The following is an 18,241-nucleotide window of genomic DNA, read 5'->3' as shown; positions in this document are numbered from 1 at the left end:
GTCCTTCATCTCTTCTTGGCCTACCCAGAAACAGTGATTACTCTCTCAGGCCCCAGATACTCAGAGAAGGAATTACAATCTGGAGCACTTGCTTACAAATCATGGTACATGGCGTCCTGGTTATTCCTTGTCTCCCCACTTAACTTGTCACTTAATCAGAATTCAAACATTGAAATTTAAACCAAATTAGACCTGAAATAGGTGAGGTGTTAGTATTATTGAACCCTCTGAAAGCTATCATAATCTTACATAAAAATATCCAGAACTTATGATATTTTAATTTCTATGGAAAAAGAAAAGGAAAATCAAAAACTTTCTAAGCAACAGCAAAGTCACAAAAGAATATAGAACTAGTTGTTTCCCTTTATATCTCCTAAAAGCCAACTTTTCCCCCACTAACTCTTCCAAAAAACATTAGATTAAAATGTACCAATGTTGATAATTAAAACCAGGAGGTGTGACAAACAGAACTGCTCTTCTAGGTCACTGTTACATTGTTATGGGTTGAATTATGTCCCCCACCAAAAGACATGTTGAAGTCCTGAACTTCAGTACCTCAGAATGTGACCTTATTTGGAAATAGGGTCGTTACAATGGTAATCAAGTTAAAATGAGATCATTAAAGTGGGTACTAATCCAATATGACTAGGGTCCTTATAATATGGGAAATCAGGACACAGATAGGAAAGCCCGCACAGAGAACATGATGTGAAGATGAAGGCAGAGATCAGGAGGATGCATCTATAAGCCAAGGAACACCAAAGACTGCCAACAAACCACCAGAAGCTAGGAGAGAGGCATGGAGCAAATTCTCCCTCACAGCCCACAGAAGGAACCAACCCTGACAACACCTTGATCTCAGACTTCTAGCCTCCGAAACTGTGAGAAAATAAATTTCTGTTGTTTAAGCCACCCAATTTGTAGTACTTTGTACCAGCCTAGAAAACTAATATTGTCACTGTTCTCAAAATCTCTGAAAAATCATTAATACCACAGCCTCAAAACAAGTCACAATGAAAAAAGAGACTAAATAACAAACATGGCTAAGAAACTTTTACTTTCTGTAAAAGGTACTAAAAATACAACTTTGAAATTGCAACTTCCCTGAAAGGAAGAATTCATATTCTTAAAATTAGAGAAAAGAAGAAATATTTAAAAGGCAAATGATGCCCAGAGAAGAGACAGAAGAAACTCATTATTTGAAAAAATGATAATTTCGATTATTTCTAGAGAATTCCTGATATTTCTCCACAAAAATATTGATAATACCATCAAGAACTTCAAGGAAAACCTCCCAGTTGCTGGAAATATTAATATCTTCTTCATAAATATGATAATCCAAAAAGACAGTGCCAGGATTCTTCCATGTTTTTTTCCTTAGACGAAACCTACAAATGTGATAAGACATTTTAAACTATTATACTTTGAAATTCTTAACTTGAAAAAAAATGACATGAATCTGACACATCAAAGAAAAATGAACTATGTTCAAACACAAAAGTCAAATGGTTATTCATTAAAATTTTGGGAAAATATAATGAAAAGCTCTCAAGACATCAAATTTAGTATCCTACAGAGGAAGTTCAAACAAATGCTAATACTTTTGCTTAGTTCTATTAATCTGCAGTACTAAAATTCTGAATGGTACAGGAATTTAAAATTCTTCTAGTTTTAGAAAATTATACCAATCCATATCAATTGACCACACTGTCTTTCTTCAAATTGCTGATGACACTGTAATTTTACTTTACCTGTCAATACTGAGCTCTAAACCACATTGCTCCCTGAGCTGAGGAATTAACTCCTCTTTTGATTGCCGTACAGTCATTCCTTTAGCAAACACAGCATCTAGCAGAAACTTGCACGGCTAGGAATATAAACATAAACAATTAGACCCTGAATTACATTAAAATAAGGATCAACAAGACGTTTTATTTGCACTTTATAGTGTGACAATTACTGGACTGGGTTTAGGAGTCTTATCTTCCTAGGTTTAAATCTTGGCTCCACTACTTACTAAAGCTCTGCTATCTTGAGCAAGATTACTTAACATTTCTGTGCCTCAGTTTTCTCATCTTTAAACCAGAGCCAGAGTCATTGTGGAGATTAAATATGATAATACATTCATATTTCTCTTCTTGTAATACAATGACCATAATTTTGAAAGTAAAAAGAATCACCTTTATAGAGTAAAATGAGAGAAATGAATACTAATTCTCCAAATACATTCACTGACTGTCTCAAAAGAGATACAGTATTCACAAACCCCGAATTCAGAAGAAAGATGTAAGTCAAAATGAGTGTAATGGATCACATATAAGAGATATGACTGATGCCTAATAAAATATTTGTTGAACAAATGAAGGCATTTTATGAAAACATTATCCCCTTATTTGCTGTTTTTCACATTTGTCTAGGTCTTCACTGAGATGTTATAAATGTCTTAAAAATAGTGTCTTTGCCTTATTCTTCTGGGTATTCACCACAATCTTATATATCACAGGAACTAAGATATTTTATTACTCCCCGAAAAACATAGCTGGTTTAGATCCTTAATCCACCATTTACAAGTTATATGACCTTGGGCAAGTTACCTCTCTGTGCCTCGGTTTCTTAATCTATAAAATGAGAATAACAGTACTTTTATAATAGAGTTAATTGATGAGGATTAAAAGGGTTAATATTTGTACGCACTTAGAGCACAAAGAGACACTATATATAATGCTAGTTAAATACTAAAAATGATTCTCTGAACACAAAAAGTAGTCAACTGCCATCCTTCTGTAGCATTTTACAATCATTCCCAGAAGCACAAACAAACCCCCTTTTAAAAGCAGAAAATGTTTGCCCTTCCAGCATTTGTAGCAATACTTTAGACCAGGGGGATGACAAAAATGGCCTGAGGGCCACATTCATCTGGTGCCTGTTTTTGTAAGTGAAATTTTATTGGAACATAGCCACCCCCATTGGCTTATGTACTGTCTGTGTCTGCTTCTGTACTACATTGGCAGAACTGAGTAGTTGCAACAGAGGCAGTATGGCCTGTACAACTGAAATATTTCCTAAAAAAAGTCTGCTATCCCCTTCTTTAGAGAGATAAAAAGAAATGTCTAGTAATCAAATCTGTGCACTGTATGTTTTTAATAACTATCAAAAGTTACCTTACATTGCTTGTAAGTATATTACTTACCTCTTGTTCATTGACTAGAAGCTGGTACACTTTAACTCTGTATTCTCCTTTTTTAAGTGCTCTCCCCAGTCTAATTGTAATCTACAAATTAAAAACAGTTTTTTTTAGATGTATGGTCTCAGCAGAATAAACTACCCATTTTCATCTCAACTGTTTAGTATTTTTCTCCCAATTCTCTAGATTCTGGGCTGTTTGAAAACAGGTATATCTTTTACCTCTGATTCCCCAGTGCCTAGAATACTAACTGGCACACAGTTAACATTTAACAAATGTTTGTTAGATGAATGGAGAAAACAACAACAAAAAAGCCAAATAACCACTAAACCTCAGGGACAAATTATCCTTTTAGGGTATCCATTTCACCTTACTTGGAAGTAGTGCAAGATGTTCTCAAATCTATCATTTAAAACAGACTCTAATTATTCAGAATTATTTTAATCAACCTTATTGTCATCTGAAAATGATGAAAGTGTCTCATTTAGCCGGACGCTCTCAAACTCTTGATTGCTGGCATACACGCGAAAGACCTTGAAGTGAGAGGACAAAACTCCAACAAAGGGCTCTAAATGTTGTTTGAAAGCAGCCAGAGTAATTCTTTTATCAACATGCACCATCAACCCTAAGCACACACACACACAAAAAACAGAAAAAAAAGGTAAAAGAAACCTCTTAGAGTATAAATAAAGCAGATCATATACTTTTTATTATACTGTAAGCAGGAAAAAGTACCTTTTCAGTTATTTGACTTTTAGCTAATATACTACATTGAATGGACAAAAATGTGGGCACTGAGCATATGCTAAGGATAATCTGACAGCTTTAAATGTTCTGAGATATTTAAGTGCTTATTTGCTTACTTATTTTGGCTGCTGAATTAAAAACCAAACTTATAGGAACTCTCTTCAAATACACACATTTCTAGATCTACACAGCAGTAGTGTGGGCTCTGGCTGGGTCCCACCCCTACCTCTTCTGCTTTCTTACTAGCTGTGAGACACAGAGCAAGCCACCAGCCTCTGTACCTGCATTTTGTCATTTGAAAAATGGAGCTAATAACAGTACCTACCTCACAGTATCTCACTGTAAATTCAATGAGGTAATATGTTTATAGAATAGTTTCATATATATATATATATATAAAAATCGCCTCAAAAATTGTTAGTAAATCTAGTTCTGGGATTTCTACTAGAGAAATATGTCAAGACTAGCATATGAAGATGTCTGTTTTATCATGTGGTTGGTTGGACTGTAACAGAAATAATATCTAAATGGGTCAGAAACTCCCACCTCCTCCAAGCTTCAGTTTAAGCTCTGTTGGCATTATAATAGTATTATCTTTGATGGGCTTTTTTTCTAATGCTTATTAATATTTTGTCCTTTATAAGCCACTCATGAGGATACTTCTGGAATATATTTCTATTTACTCTGGTCTTCATATTCTAGTAAAGAGCAAAAACTTCACTCATTTATCTTTCTCTTGTAACAAAGCAGTACAGAATGCAAGAGCTGCCATGCAGCCTCAGGCTCATGGTCTCTTTGCAGCCCTAAGGCTCTCTCTAGGGCAGACCTCAGTTTTCTGTGAAATTTACATGAAAGGTTAAGGATAAAACCCTAAAACACTCCTGATTTCCATTCTCAGGTCATCCCAACTCAGGTTGATGAATTTTTCTAAATGGATTTTTCAAATAATGTCTATTTACTATTTTCCTGGTTATAAAATACTGGTTCACTAGAGAAAATGTGACAAGTATGAATTAGAAAACATAGATAAGGTGATGAACTTTATTTACTGTATATATCTTTTGAGGCAGCATTTCTTTTAATTTGTTTAAAATGTCAGTTTCTAAGCTTTAAGGAATGCTCCTAAATGTTAAAATCTAGCTTTTGGCAAACAAAACTCTATTATCCAGAGAGGGACTAAATTTCTTGAGAGAAGGGTGTAATGAAAAAATTTCTTCATTAGAAATGAGAAGCCTATGGCTGGATTTCAGTTTTGCCACTTCAGTCTGATAAATAAATGGCTGTAGGTAGGTCATCCAATCTTTCTGAGCCTCCGTTTTCTCACAGGATTATTACGCCAGTCTCATTGATTGTTGTTCGACAAATATAGTAAATTCTAAGGCATTACTCAAATAAAAGCTATCACTGTCATTTTGGTTTCTCTCATAACTCCTAGTAATGTTGTATCATAGGAAGACATGAATGTTTGTTGGTTATTGATATAGTCCAATATGGTGATTAGGACCAAGTGTTCTAGAGTTGCATGGCCTGGCTGGAATGAAGTCCTGGTTCCTCCTCACAAATTAGATTTGTGACTTTGACCTAAGTTCTCTGTACTTCAATTACCTCTATTATTAAATGAAGGTAACAGTATTTATATCTCATAATGTGTTTTTGGGTCAATACATGTAAAATGCTTAACATAGCACTGACAAAGTGTTAGCTTAACTGATGAGCTATAATTATTTTGTAGTTTTACAGAATACCATCATATCATTTTTCCTATCTACCCCTTCATACAGAAAAGTTCAGTCTCTTCACAGTGCAACCTCAAAATAGCCTCAAAGGCTTTTCTTTTTTCTTTCTTTTCTTTTATGTATTTCTTGAAAGAGGTGGTAGCCAAAATTGTACAAAAAAATTTCAGTGCAAATACACTACCATTTTTATTACTTTGGCCTTCCTGTTTATATCCCAGTGCTTGAAGACTACAACTAGGTCACACTGGGACAGTATTTTCAAAGACAGGTTCTATACTCCCTGAAACAATTCCTGGATTATAATGAATCACTTAAAGACTATCATTTTAAGTGCTGTTTGGTAATTATCTAAATGAGTTGTCTAGACGGTGCACGGTATACCACTCTTCAGATATCAAATTCTTTGTTTACCTATTCTACCTTGCCATTTCATCACTCTGAAGAACTTGTATTATTACGTATCATCCATGTTTCCCAGGCACCTACTTTCAGATCCCTGCGGAACTGTGACGAAGCAGTCTTACTAGAGACTCCTTAAACACTAGGCTGCTGGCTATCATCCCCACTCCCTTTTCCCTAAGCCAGATTTTTAAACATGAAAAGGCATTTTCCAGGATTTTCACTTTTTCTTTTCAAACAAACCTTCTGTATGGCTTCTGAAAGCCTAAGTAATTTGTAGAAAATGGTTTCTCTTCATCACATTTTTTTTTTAAGTTTCTTTGAAGTAAGCTTCAGGCAAGATATAAACTAGAAATTCTGAATTACATAATCTCGGAAGGATGGAAGAGATCTGTCAGTTTGGGCATTTGGACAAACAACAAAAACATATCAACATTGGTGAGATTTAAAATAATAAAAGAATAAATAAAATATAAGACTAAAACCAGCCAGAGAATTAGCAGGACAAGCAGGTTCAAGATACAAAATCTTGAATACTATTTCAATGAATGCTAGTAAATTAGCCCACAATGGATTTCTAAAAAGGTTAAAATGGCCAGCAATCTCCTTTGCAAAGATTTCATTAAGCATTCTAAGATGGAAATGGGACCCTTTAGACTATGATTCTAAATATTCCCACTGAATCCTTCCTACCACTGAAACTCTCATGCAGTCTAATTTTCAGCACATCTTTCAAAAACAAACTCCTTGAAAGAAATTTCTAACCTTTTTCCAAAGAGAAGCTACTTTTAATTTCTGCAATGCCCTTGAAGGGTTGAGGATGGTAAGAAAGCAGAGTAGGTACTAGCTATTTTTCCTGTACTATGACGTGAGGTAAGTAACAGTGGTAGCAGTGAGGAGGTGGAGGTTTGAGTACTAGGCTTACAACCAGAATACCTGAATCTGATCCCAGCAGTGTGACTAACTAACTGTGTGACCTCAGGCAAATTATTTAACTTGTTTGAGCCAGTTTCTTCATCAGTGAAAAGTGTCTAACAATATCAATTTCACACAGCTGTTGAGAACTAAATGAGATAACATGTTAATAAGAGTTATAAGAAAAAAACTCCATAGAAATATAAATGAAGCATTACTATAATAGAGCTTCTCTATCTCCATTTTAACTCACTAATCCACATTTTCGCACTTGAGTTTCTGCAAGATATAGGTATGGATGTCAAATAATTACATTGTTATTTGGACCTAATTAATTAAAACCACAAATTTATGTATTTTACTACTGATTTCATGATTTCTGCCACTTTTTTATTTTTTTGTGTGGTACGCGGGCCTCTCACTGTTGTGGCCTCTCCCGTTGCAGAGCACAGGCTCCGGACACACATTGGCAGGAGGACTCTCAACCACTGCGCCACCACGGAAGCCCCGCCACTTCCTTTTAAAAGATCTAATTTTGAGACTACAAGTATCCTAGCATTTAACTAATACAGTGGTTGTTTGTGCACCTTCTCTCCACAAGATGAAGCATAAGGCTGCATCTTAGTCATCCTTACTTCTGACAAATACATATGGCCTGGCACCTGGCATGTATTCAGGAAATAATAATTGTGTGGGTGTATAAATGGATTGATGAAGAGTGGGCCTCTCTTCCAAAGTAATAGGAGCAAATGCATTCAGTTAGAAGCCTTAACCTCTAGTAATGGTTCCATTATTTACTAGATATGTATGTATTTTTGGGAAAGTCATTCACCCTCTATGAGTTTCAGTTTTCTTATCAGTCAAATGAGGATATCATTGTTTGCTTTATTAATTTCAGAAAAGCTTCAAGTGAGAACAAAAAAGTGTTTTGAAAACTAAAATATAAAAATATAATGGGTAATATTAATATTTGCCTTTCAGACTAATGCAAAGTATTTAGGTTTTCAGCTATTTCCCTTTTATACTTGAAGAAAGATTTTGTATCTTGAACCTGCTTGTCCTGCTAATTCTCTGGCTGGTTTTAGTCTTATATTTTATTTATTCTTTTATTATTTTAAATCTCACCAATGTTGATATGTTTTTGTTGTTTGTCCAAATGCCCAAACTGACAGATCTCTTCCATCCTTCTGAGATTATGTAATTCAGAATTTCTAGTTTATATCTTGCCTGAAGCTTACTTCAAAGAAACTTAAAAAAAAAAAAAAACCAAAAGAAGGCCCTTTCCTTTCCCTGACTTTTCCGGTTGTGTACTTTTCACGGGGTGTAGGAAGGGTGCAGTTTGGATTAGGTGATGGAGGAAAGGGAAGGAATGCACAAATTAAAAATTTTTCTAGGCACTGAATATAAAATTTTCTAAAGTGTCTGGCCTTTTTTTGGTATATTATTTACTATTTAAACTAATTCTTTTTTTTTTTTTTACTTAGTACTGTTATCATACTTCTTTCCTTTTAAAAAAATTTTTAATTCTTTTCCTTTTTTTTTTAAAATCATCTCACAAAAGTTGTGACATCATTACCATCACAGGCATAATGCACAGGTCTAAGGACACCGTTTACTATAACTGCATCAAAACTGAAAGCAAAGGAGAGAGAGGATAATCTTATAACCCAGGAAGCTACAGGTAATCTTAGGACAAAGCATCTCTTAGCTGATTCTTAACTAAAAATTTAAATAAACTGATAAAAAAAATTAAGGCTGTTTCAAGGAGCCTTTTTCTTTTTAAGTACATACATTTATGTCCTTCCCCAGAACTTTCATCTGCAGCATAGGGTTCTGCTTTGAAATACATGTACTGTATTTCTCCCCTACTCTTGCCACTCTCATCATATTCACTGTCCGTTCCGGAGTCTTCTTCTGCTGTATCCCATGTCTCCTTTTTCCCTTCATTCGCTTTAGTTCTTCTACTACTCGTGATGCTATGAGAGTCAAGTCCATTAGCCAAAGGGATTTGAGCATTATCTGCATTGCACAAAGTATCACTGCTATGACTTGAGCTAAGAATATCACTGTCCACTGAACTTGTACTCCTGTCATTATTCACATCTGAATCTGATCGTTCTTCAGACTGAAAATTTTCAGGATCGGAAGTCTGAATATGCTGTTCAAGTTCTCTATTATCCACTGAGGCTGAAGAGTCCCTCTCATTGAGAGGTGATTCAATGTTTTCAAAGTCACTTGTCTCAGTACTTTTGCTGCTGTCCCCATTATCTCCCTCCTGCTGCTGTTGCAGTGACAAGCTTTTGAGTTTTTCAGTGCTTTCTTCTAGAATAGCTTCCACAGACTTTAGACCCCCTGCAGGTCCTTTGACTCTTTCACAGTCATCATCCACATTACCAGAGTCACCCCCAGCTTTCTGGTATGCTGTCCTTTTGGAATAAGATCCTGGAGATTGTTCAGGTAACAAAACAAATAATCTGATTGTATTTGCATGCCGATCCAGGAGTTTCCATAAATGAGAGTCTGTAAAGGCCATCTGGTAATCCAAAGTCTCAGAACTTTCAACAAACACCTGAACAGTAAGTCAAAGAGTTATATTACATCATTAATTTTGGTGACATTCTCATTCATTATAAGAATAATATCGCATCAGTATAAGACAGTGCACAATAAATTATAAAAGTTGAGATGATAATGTTTCTAAAGGACACGCCCATTGTTTTTGGAGACTAAATAAAATAAATATTATGTTCATATGTCTTTGTAATTAGCCATAAAACTGCTAAACAAATATCTTGTTTATCGGAAAATGTATGAAAACATCTTGGGAATGCAACACCAAAATCCAGGTTATATAAAAAATTTAATGGACAAATGACTTGATTCTAGAGCAAATTAATTGCAAGGAAACAAACATGTAAGGAAATCTTTAGATTAAAATAAATTTGAGAGATATTATGGACTTTATTTAGATCCTGATTTGAACAAACAAATCTTACTGAAAAAAATTTTTTTAAAGATAATCAGGGAAATTTGAATATTGACTAGGTATTGGTTGATATTAAGGCATTTCTGTTAGTTTTTTAGGTATAATAATGTAATTGTGGTTATGTTTTTAAAAAGAGTTCTCATCTTTTAGAAATATAAATTCATATTGCTTGTAGATGAAATGATATGATGCTGGGAATGTTTTTCAAATAATCTGGGGGAAGTAGTTAGTTAAATATACATGAACAAGACTTGATAATTATAGAAGCTGGGTGATACGTACATAAGGGTTCATTACACTATTCATGCACTTCTGCATATGTTTGAAATTTTCCACAATAAATTAAAAAAATGAAATGCATATACATAAATCAGGCAATTATGAGTAGTATTTTGAATTTTGCATAAAAAGATTATTATTCAATAAATGTTATAAATCAGGACTATCAGCTAACTATTTAAAGAAAAAAATAAAGTTAGATCCCTCCCACTCCTTACCCTAAAACAGTATTAGGGTGGATTGGCGATTTTAATGTTACACACAAACACCACACAGAAGTACTGGAAGAAACTAGGGGTGAATAAAAATTACAGATCAGAATTAATAAAATACTAAAAAAAAAAAAAACAAAGAGGCTAAATATGATAAAAGATCAAACTGCCCTAAGATGAATGAGACTGGAAATGGTGATAAATAAGAAAGACAGCAAATGAGGAAAATTTGATACAATTTATCCAGAGTAAACCAAAGGCATTAGGAATAAAAACATAGGAAAAATGATAAATGATGGAACACATAATGATATCAAGAGATAAAACAAAGAGATCAACATGAACTTTCTCTTTTCTTACAGAGATAAATGAGTAGGAAAAGGGAATAATGTGGGGTGAATCCAAGATAGTAATTTTCTCCACACTAGGCATGCTTCAGACTTTCACCATGAAGTACTGCTTTATGGGAGAAGCTCAAGAATGAACAAAATTCAGAGAACATAATCATTGTGACCAGAACTAGTCATGAAGGCTCCACCAAAGGAGGAGGACTAATCTTGGGCTTGAAACAAACTGTAGGAAGAGGGGGAAACACTCCAGGAGGGGCGGTGCATGAACAAGGCAAAGACAAGAGCCAGCAAGACTGACTGAGAAGACAGAGAAGCAAGATGTGACCTGACTACAAAAGGAGGGTAATTATTGGGAGGATGTGAGAACCCAAAAAGTAAATTTCAGACAGATGGTGAGTGGCAGCATAGAAAATAGTCATGAAAAAATAAAAGACATACCTTGTTACTTCTAAAAAACCCTTCAGCTTTCAGGGTTTTACTGGGCACAGTGAGAAGACGCAAATCATTGTAGCAGCGTTCCAGCACTATTCTCATTGTTTCAGCAGGTAAATAGATGGCCTATAATGAAAGTAATTTAATTAAAAAGTGCTCTTTCAAAAATAATTCTGCTTGACTTGGAAATATGGGAAAATGAGACACTGCTGAGTTCTTCTTAAAAATAGCAGAAAGAAAATTAAGAGAAAAATAATCTTAGTAGAGGTTTACAAATTTTTAAAGAATCTATGGGAAAAATTATTAGTCCCATCCATTAATTATGATGTAAATTAGGAAAACAGAGTATCACTTATAAATGTATGCTCTGAAACTATTTTAAAAGTAACAATTTTTCACTGAAAGTTCTATTTCTCCCAAACTCATGAAGTAAACGAGGTGATTTGATTCCAAAGAAACTGAGTAACTGACTTTGAGAACTGATGTCAAACCAACACCTGTTTAACTTCTTGACTTTGGATGAGTTCTTCTGTATTCTGTGAATAGTTGTTAATACTTTTTTTACTAAATCAATTTTCTTCTGTGTAAAATGAGATTAAATTAGTAGGTAAATTTTAAAGTTTTCTAAAATTCCATGTCCTAAATTTTTGGCGTTATTTTATAAATTTCTCATGAAATGAGCAGATAAAAATAATTTATATTTTATAAAACATGATTTGTTTTACAGCTAATGATAACTAATTCTCAGGCATCCTTGTTATACTTTAAACACTATATTTCTTGGCATCCTGTTTTCTCACTGTCTTTATTCTTAGACACATTTTTCCCCAACAAAATTATCAGCTTCTTCAGGGAAGGAAATGCATGTGTTTCTTTTGTACTACCTCAGTGCTCATATTCTAGATTAAACTGTAATACAGAGCAGTTACACTAATGCTGTCTTTTTATAAGTAATTTAATCATAAACTATGACTTCACAGTATGATTTGTTTCCTCCAATTATTACTTTGGCAAATTGTTGGAAGTCATTTTTTTCAAACATAAAAATAATTAAAAACGAACTTCTATATAATACTTTACAATTTTTTTCCCACAAAAAGAGCATTTATTTGTTTTGTTCATGTTCACAACAACCCTGTTAAAATAGGCATTAAAAAACCCCAGATGAGATAAAAGACAATACTACCATAAAATGAATGAATGGAAACTGGAAGTTCCTTGACTTGCGATTTCTGAACAATTTCGACCACACCAAGGGAATCTTAACCTGGGGTTAATTTTGCCTATGTTTGTGTGCTCAATGTTCTATAGTGTACAAGACCCCTGAAAGGATAATAACCATTTCTCTAGAGTGTCTAAGGAAATGTGAATGTTTCGTCATCGTATTTTTCCAGTTCAAAAATTCTGAATGAGCCTATGCTATTTACCACTAACTCACATAATGTGGCTAATATTTGATTCATCACCTTTCTCTTCTACTTCTATTCATCTATCACTGTCTTTCTGGTTACCCAAGAGTGAAACTCCTTAGGTCTTCTGTGCTCCTGCCTTGCTCCAATGTTTACCAATCACAAGTGCTGCCAATTCTATTTATATATTCATTCTTACAATCGCCACTTCTCTCATTTCTGGTCATAACGCCTTCATCTGAATTATTTCAACAACCTCCTCATCTATGTTCCTGAGTCCTCCCTCAGTCCACTGGGAACACTAGTCTAGTGTTGCCAGAATTACCACGCTATAGCAGAGCTCTCATCATACCACTGCTGTACTTAGAAAAATAACCAACCTACTTCCTACTGTTTACGTTAAACAGGGCCCAAACTTTTGAGTTTACATTTAAAAACCCTCCATGAGATAAAGTGAACTTGTTTTCCAGGCACGTACTTCACAATGATCCAGCCAAGCACACATATCATTGCTATGTGCACTTGCTTCACACTCCTTACCTCCACGCTTAAGTCAATCTGTTTCTTCCATATGCAGCATCGTTCTCTCCTAACCACAGTTGTCTCCTAGCTATAAATACTGGCTCCTTGAGGTAAATATTGGTTCCTACATCTTGTAACTATCACACAGTGCTTTGTACACAGCAGGTACTTAAAAATATTCATTGACCAATTTTAAAACTTACCTTTGAAATAAGCTGTTTGAACTCTGTAACTGTTTGATTTAAGTAAGCTCGAACAGTGATAGGAGCAGCTACAGATTCTGCCTTTAGATCAACAACATGAACCTTCACCATCACTTCTGTCCCATTGGAAAAACATAAAAACCCAATTGGAGGTTATTTTTTAAAAGGTATTTCACATGAGCAATGCATTTTAAATGTGTTTCTAATAGATGGCAAAGAAAATATTTTTCTAATTATCAAGATGGTAGATGTATATGTTATACATGTTAAAACTTTCACAATTTATCACATTACAAATATATATAAAGAAATAAAAAATGAAGCTAATAAAAAAGTTCTTATAGATCTCTTTAAAAAATGACAAAAGTCAAAATGTGACTTTTAAAAATAATTGCTTTGTTTCCTTATAAAACATTAACACCACTGCCAAATTTATCAAGCATATTAAAAGTACATACCCAAAGTTCCAAAATACAGACCAAAACCACAACAATAAATAAATGTAAATAACTAGAGAATGCACAACAAATACTAAAGGGGACATAGCAGCCCTACTTGCTTTTGACAACCTTCATTAAACAATTCAAGACCTTGTTCATAATCAAAGACGACTTCTCCTCAAAATAATATTCTCTATATCCTATGGAAATTTCAGCAGAAACCCTTTGGATTACATGTTTGTTTTCTGACTTAAATTCTTCATGTTACAATTTATTTACTTATTATTTTATTTTATTTTATTTATTTGGCTGCATTGGGTCTTCGCTGCTGCTTGCGGGCTTTTCTGTAGTTGTGGTGAGCGGGGGCTACTCTTTGTTGCTGTGCGTGGGCTTCTCATTGCAGTGGCTTCTCTTGTTGCGGAGTATGGGCTCTAGGCATGCAGGCTTCAGTAGATGCAGCATGCGGGCTCAGTACTTGTGGCCTGCAGGCTCTAGAGCACAGGCTCAGTAGTTGTGGCACATGGGCTTAGTTGCTCCATGGCACGTGGGATCTTCCTGCACCAGGGATCAAACCTGTGTCCCCTGCACTGGCAGGCAGATTCTTAACCACTGTGCCATCAGGGAAGTCCCCATGTTACAATTTAAAGCCATCTTCTCCTCTCCTATTTTCAGGAGATCATTATATAACTTAACTTTTAGTCACCAGAAAAATAAATGATCTTCAAACATTGGATTTAGTAGATAGTTATTCTCCAGCTTAACTGTTTTAATCTCTTATATGTAGTATATGTCAATACTCCATTTTCCCCCAAATGTTACTAATCTAAATCTGAATAAATATTCTGCTAAAGTCTTGATTATTAATGAATAAAGGAGATTACTTTACAAGGTTTACAATCCACAATGACATTTAGAATTCTCTTTTTAAAAAGTGGGTTTTTTGCTGACCCATGTTATATTTTTATCATAGTTTTTACAGTCTAGTTCAAAAATAATCTGCAGACACTTCCTTGGTGGTGCAGAGGTTAAGAATCCGCCTGCCACTGCAGGGGACATGGGTTCGATCCCTGGTCCAGGAAGATCCCACATGCCGCAGAGCAACTAAGCCTGTGCGCCACAACTGAGCCTGCGCTCTAGAGCCCACAAGCCACAACTACTGAGCCCACGTGCCACAACTACTGAAGCTCACATACCTAGAGGCTGTGTTCTGCAACAAGGGAAGCCACTGCCATGAGAAGCCCACGCAACGCAATGATGAGTAGCCCCCACTTGCCACAACTAGAGAAAGCCTGCGCGTAGCAACGAAGACCCAACGCAGGCAAAAACCAAAAACACAAAAAATCTGCAAGAAAATGCTCCAAAGGGACTCTTTACAGAGAGAGCGGAGTCTGACTAAAGGAGCTCTTGAAAGAATACCACACTTAATCTACTTTGGAAAGAAGAGCCTTCATAAAAAGGAGGTGTATAAGATCCACAGAAGAACAGAATTTGAGTTATGAAACCATAACCATAATAAGGTCTTCAAGGAGACCCTGAAAAAGAGACTCTACTTCTGAGACTTTATGGGAATATACCAGGGTCTTCTCTATAAAAAGAGAGAGGCTGGGGCAGGCGCAGAGGTAGGGAGGGAGGACGATTTAGTACTGGAGAAGAAAAAAAATCCCACTGAAGACTATAAGCCAGTAGTTTTGTTGTTTGTTTCTTAAATTTTGTGTATAGCTTTTTGGAAAGTAATCTAGAACTTAATTCCAGGTTTGTTGCTGACTACTTCCCAACCTATCAGAATTATTCTACATTTTAAGAACATGTAAAAAATTTAAAAATAATTTCTACAAACAAAAACTTTCTTATGAATATTCTAAGTCCTTTACAACTCAGAATACCATGAAATTCCTTACCTCCGGGTTTGTAAGACTGGAAAACCTGATCGGGTCTTCTTGTCTCCAACAGCAGATCAAACATGTATGTTGACTTGACTCCACCCAGTAAAAGTCCCATTGGTGTATCTTCTTCTCCTTCATATGATCGTTCAAGATAATCATGAAACTCATCATATTTAACAAGACGACAGCAATCCATAGGTATCACCTCTTCTAAATCCATCATCTAAAAGAATATAACATCCGAGGAAAAAGAAAAAGAAATATATAGTATTGATATTTTAGTCTGATGTGTAACTGTACTAACAATAGGTCCTAACAAACAATAAAATCCATATATTTATGATTTGCATCAAAGCTCAAAGGCACGACTTAAAGGGTATTTTAAAATAACCATAGTTCATTATCCCTCAAATTATACGACCTATGCACTAACATATTTTAAAGACTTTTTTGTTTTTACAAAAGTTAACATTCTAAACTTTAGATGTACTCAAAATTAATGCACTGTAAGCTATTGCTTTATAACCAGTCAGCTGGAAACATGAGGGGAAAACAACCAACTAGAACATCATCTTTTGTTATCTTAATACAATTTGGAGAAAAACTGGTAATTAACGTATCTAGTAAAGATCTCCCTAAGCAAGGGAGGATAGCATGCCTTGTAGAGGCACCACAAAGGTCATAGCTTCTGTCTCCCAAGTGCTACCCGACTCCTCTCTGAACCATCCCTTTCAATCTTAGCCTCCGGAACACCAACAAATTGGGCACAGGAATTTCTGTCAAAAATTTTCCCTCTAGTACATGTCACTAGTAGATGGCATACCCTGGATGCAACATCACTTTAAGTGGGAGTTGAACCTCCTGGAGAAACATAGTAGGATTGCTTAGAAGTATTCAATACTCATCTGAGGTTTGTGATTACAACTTTAAAGAAAGCATTACTGTAAGCCTTGGTATGTCCCCATTGCCCTCTACTCCTCCATCCCTCACTTCCCACAAATGGAGCTTTATTTTTCTTATATAAGATCGATTTATTTCTCTTTTCTATTTCACTCTTTACATTTGTGAAATTAAACTTTCTATTTTTTAAGACAAGATTTTTTCTTCCTACATTAAAAACTGATGGAATATAAACTACCCTTAGTGCTATCACTGATTGACCTTACTGTGTAAAACTGTTTAAAGACATTTTCTCCATTTTAGTTTAATTTGGTTTCACTATTGTTTTGCTTGCAGTCCACCATTATGTTTAACGGATTTTTACTTTAATCAGGTGAACCCAGAGCCATTCATCCATTTTATTATTTGTTCATTCATTTATTCATTCACATACCCATCCAATTTTTTTTTTCCCCCTCCAATTTTGACTCTCCTGTTTACCAGGCAAAAGTAGTGGAAATGCAACTGTGAACAAAACCAGAATACTCTTCACCCTTGTAAGTGCTTACGGTTTAGTGAGGGACATTAATTAATTAAAATAGTCACACAAATGTAAATTTTCAGTACTGATAAAGTGCTATGAAAGACCAGGTACACAATACAAGTTCTCAAACTGTGTGTGTCTAAAAACCACTTGAGGTACCTGTTTAAAATGCATAATCCCAGGTGCCAAAACATAAGTTCAGATTCATTTGCAGGAATTTGTTTTTTAATAGGAATGTGATTCTGGTGCAGGTTGTGCTGGATCACACTTTGAGAAACAATGCCAGCTATCTTGTGAATTATTTTTACTTCTTTCATTGGTTCTACATATAATTATAAATGAAATGACGTAGTATGCAATTTTTTCTCTAGGTAATGACTGTTTAACTTTAGTCAAATGATGTTAATGTTTACATGGAAAGGGCAAAAAATTCTGTCAAGTATAACAGATGACATTTAGAATAATCCGGTTAAAGAATGCTTCTTTTTCTATTTGCCTTTCAAAACCCACTTATAAATTTGCATTATTCTTAGAATAAAATGCAAACTTCTATTCTTACACAGCCTTTAATTTCATTTTATGTGCCTCTATTCTCAATCAAGATGATCTAAACACAATGCACCTTTTTTCAGCTTCTTAATCATGTACTTCCTCACCTCAGTTTTTACACATGCTGTTACCTCTACTTAAAGTACTCTTCCCCAACTTCTTGCACAGCTGTCTCCTCATGGTTTAAGTCTCAGATTAAATAACCTTAATATACTATTGAATTACTTTATGGCATCTAATAAGATATTTGAAAACTGTGGTGTTTAAATATTTTTTGTCTGTTTTTTTCCCCAGTGGGATTGTAAACTCCAAGAAGGCAGTGAGCCTGTTTTGCTCACTCTGGTACCTCTAACACCTCATGTGGTCTTGTTCACTCAAGTTCTCTAATGCATCATATAGCAGACACTCAATAAATATCTGCTAAATGAATATAAAGAATAAATAAATATTTTTGTTTCTAATTCTATTTCTGAGTTTTAGAAAGCTTTAACTGGCTTTCGGAGTGAGAAAGTTCTCAAAAGCAATGGACCACACTCCAGAGAAGAGGTGTAAACTATACTCTTTAAGAGACA

At 34.9% G+C, this 18,241-nt stretch overlaps 1 protein-coding gene across 2 annotated transcripts in view; it reads right to left on the bottom strand.

Moving 5' to 3' along the window:
- USP47 (ubiquitin specific peptidase 47) overlaps positions 1-18,241 on the bottom strand; it is a 123,484-nt gene that overhangs the window by 6,938 nt on the left and 98,305 nt on the right. For both annotated transcript variants that reach the window (XM_082659406.1, XM_082659407.1), the window contains 8 exons: positions 15,713-15,920; positions 13,375-13,490; positions 11,247-11,366; positions 8,773-9,550; positions 3,634-3,809; positions 3,191-3,271; positions 1,752-1,867; positions 1,270-1,388 (listed from right to left, as the gene is read on the bottom strand). In XM_082659406.1, the coding sequence (XP_082515532.1) occupies positions 1,270-1,388; positions 1,752-1,867; positions 3,191-3,271; positions 3,634-3,809; positions 8,773-9,550; positions 11,247-11,366; positions 13,375-13,490; positions 15,713-15,920 (1,714 nt within the window). The remainder of the gene's footprint in view (positions 1-1,269; positions 1,389-1,751; positions 1,868-3,190; positions 3,272-3,633; positions 3,810-8,772; positions 9,551-11,246; positions 11,367-13,374; positions 13,491-15,712; positions 15,921-18,241) is intronic.

Source organism: Grampus griseus (genome assembly GCF_964374135.1).
Source record: "Grampus griseus genome assembly, chromosome: 8".
Taxonomy (NCBI): Eukaryota; Metazoa; Chordata; class Mammalia; order Artiodactyla; family Delphinidae; genus Grampus; species Grampus griseus.
Note: the sequence above shows the minus strand (reverse complement) of the source record. Positions and strands in the feature narration are given on the sequence as shown.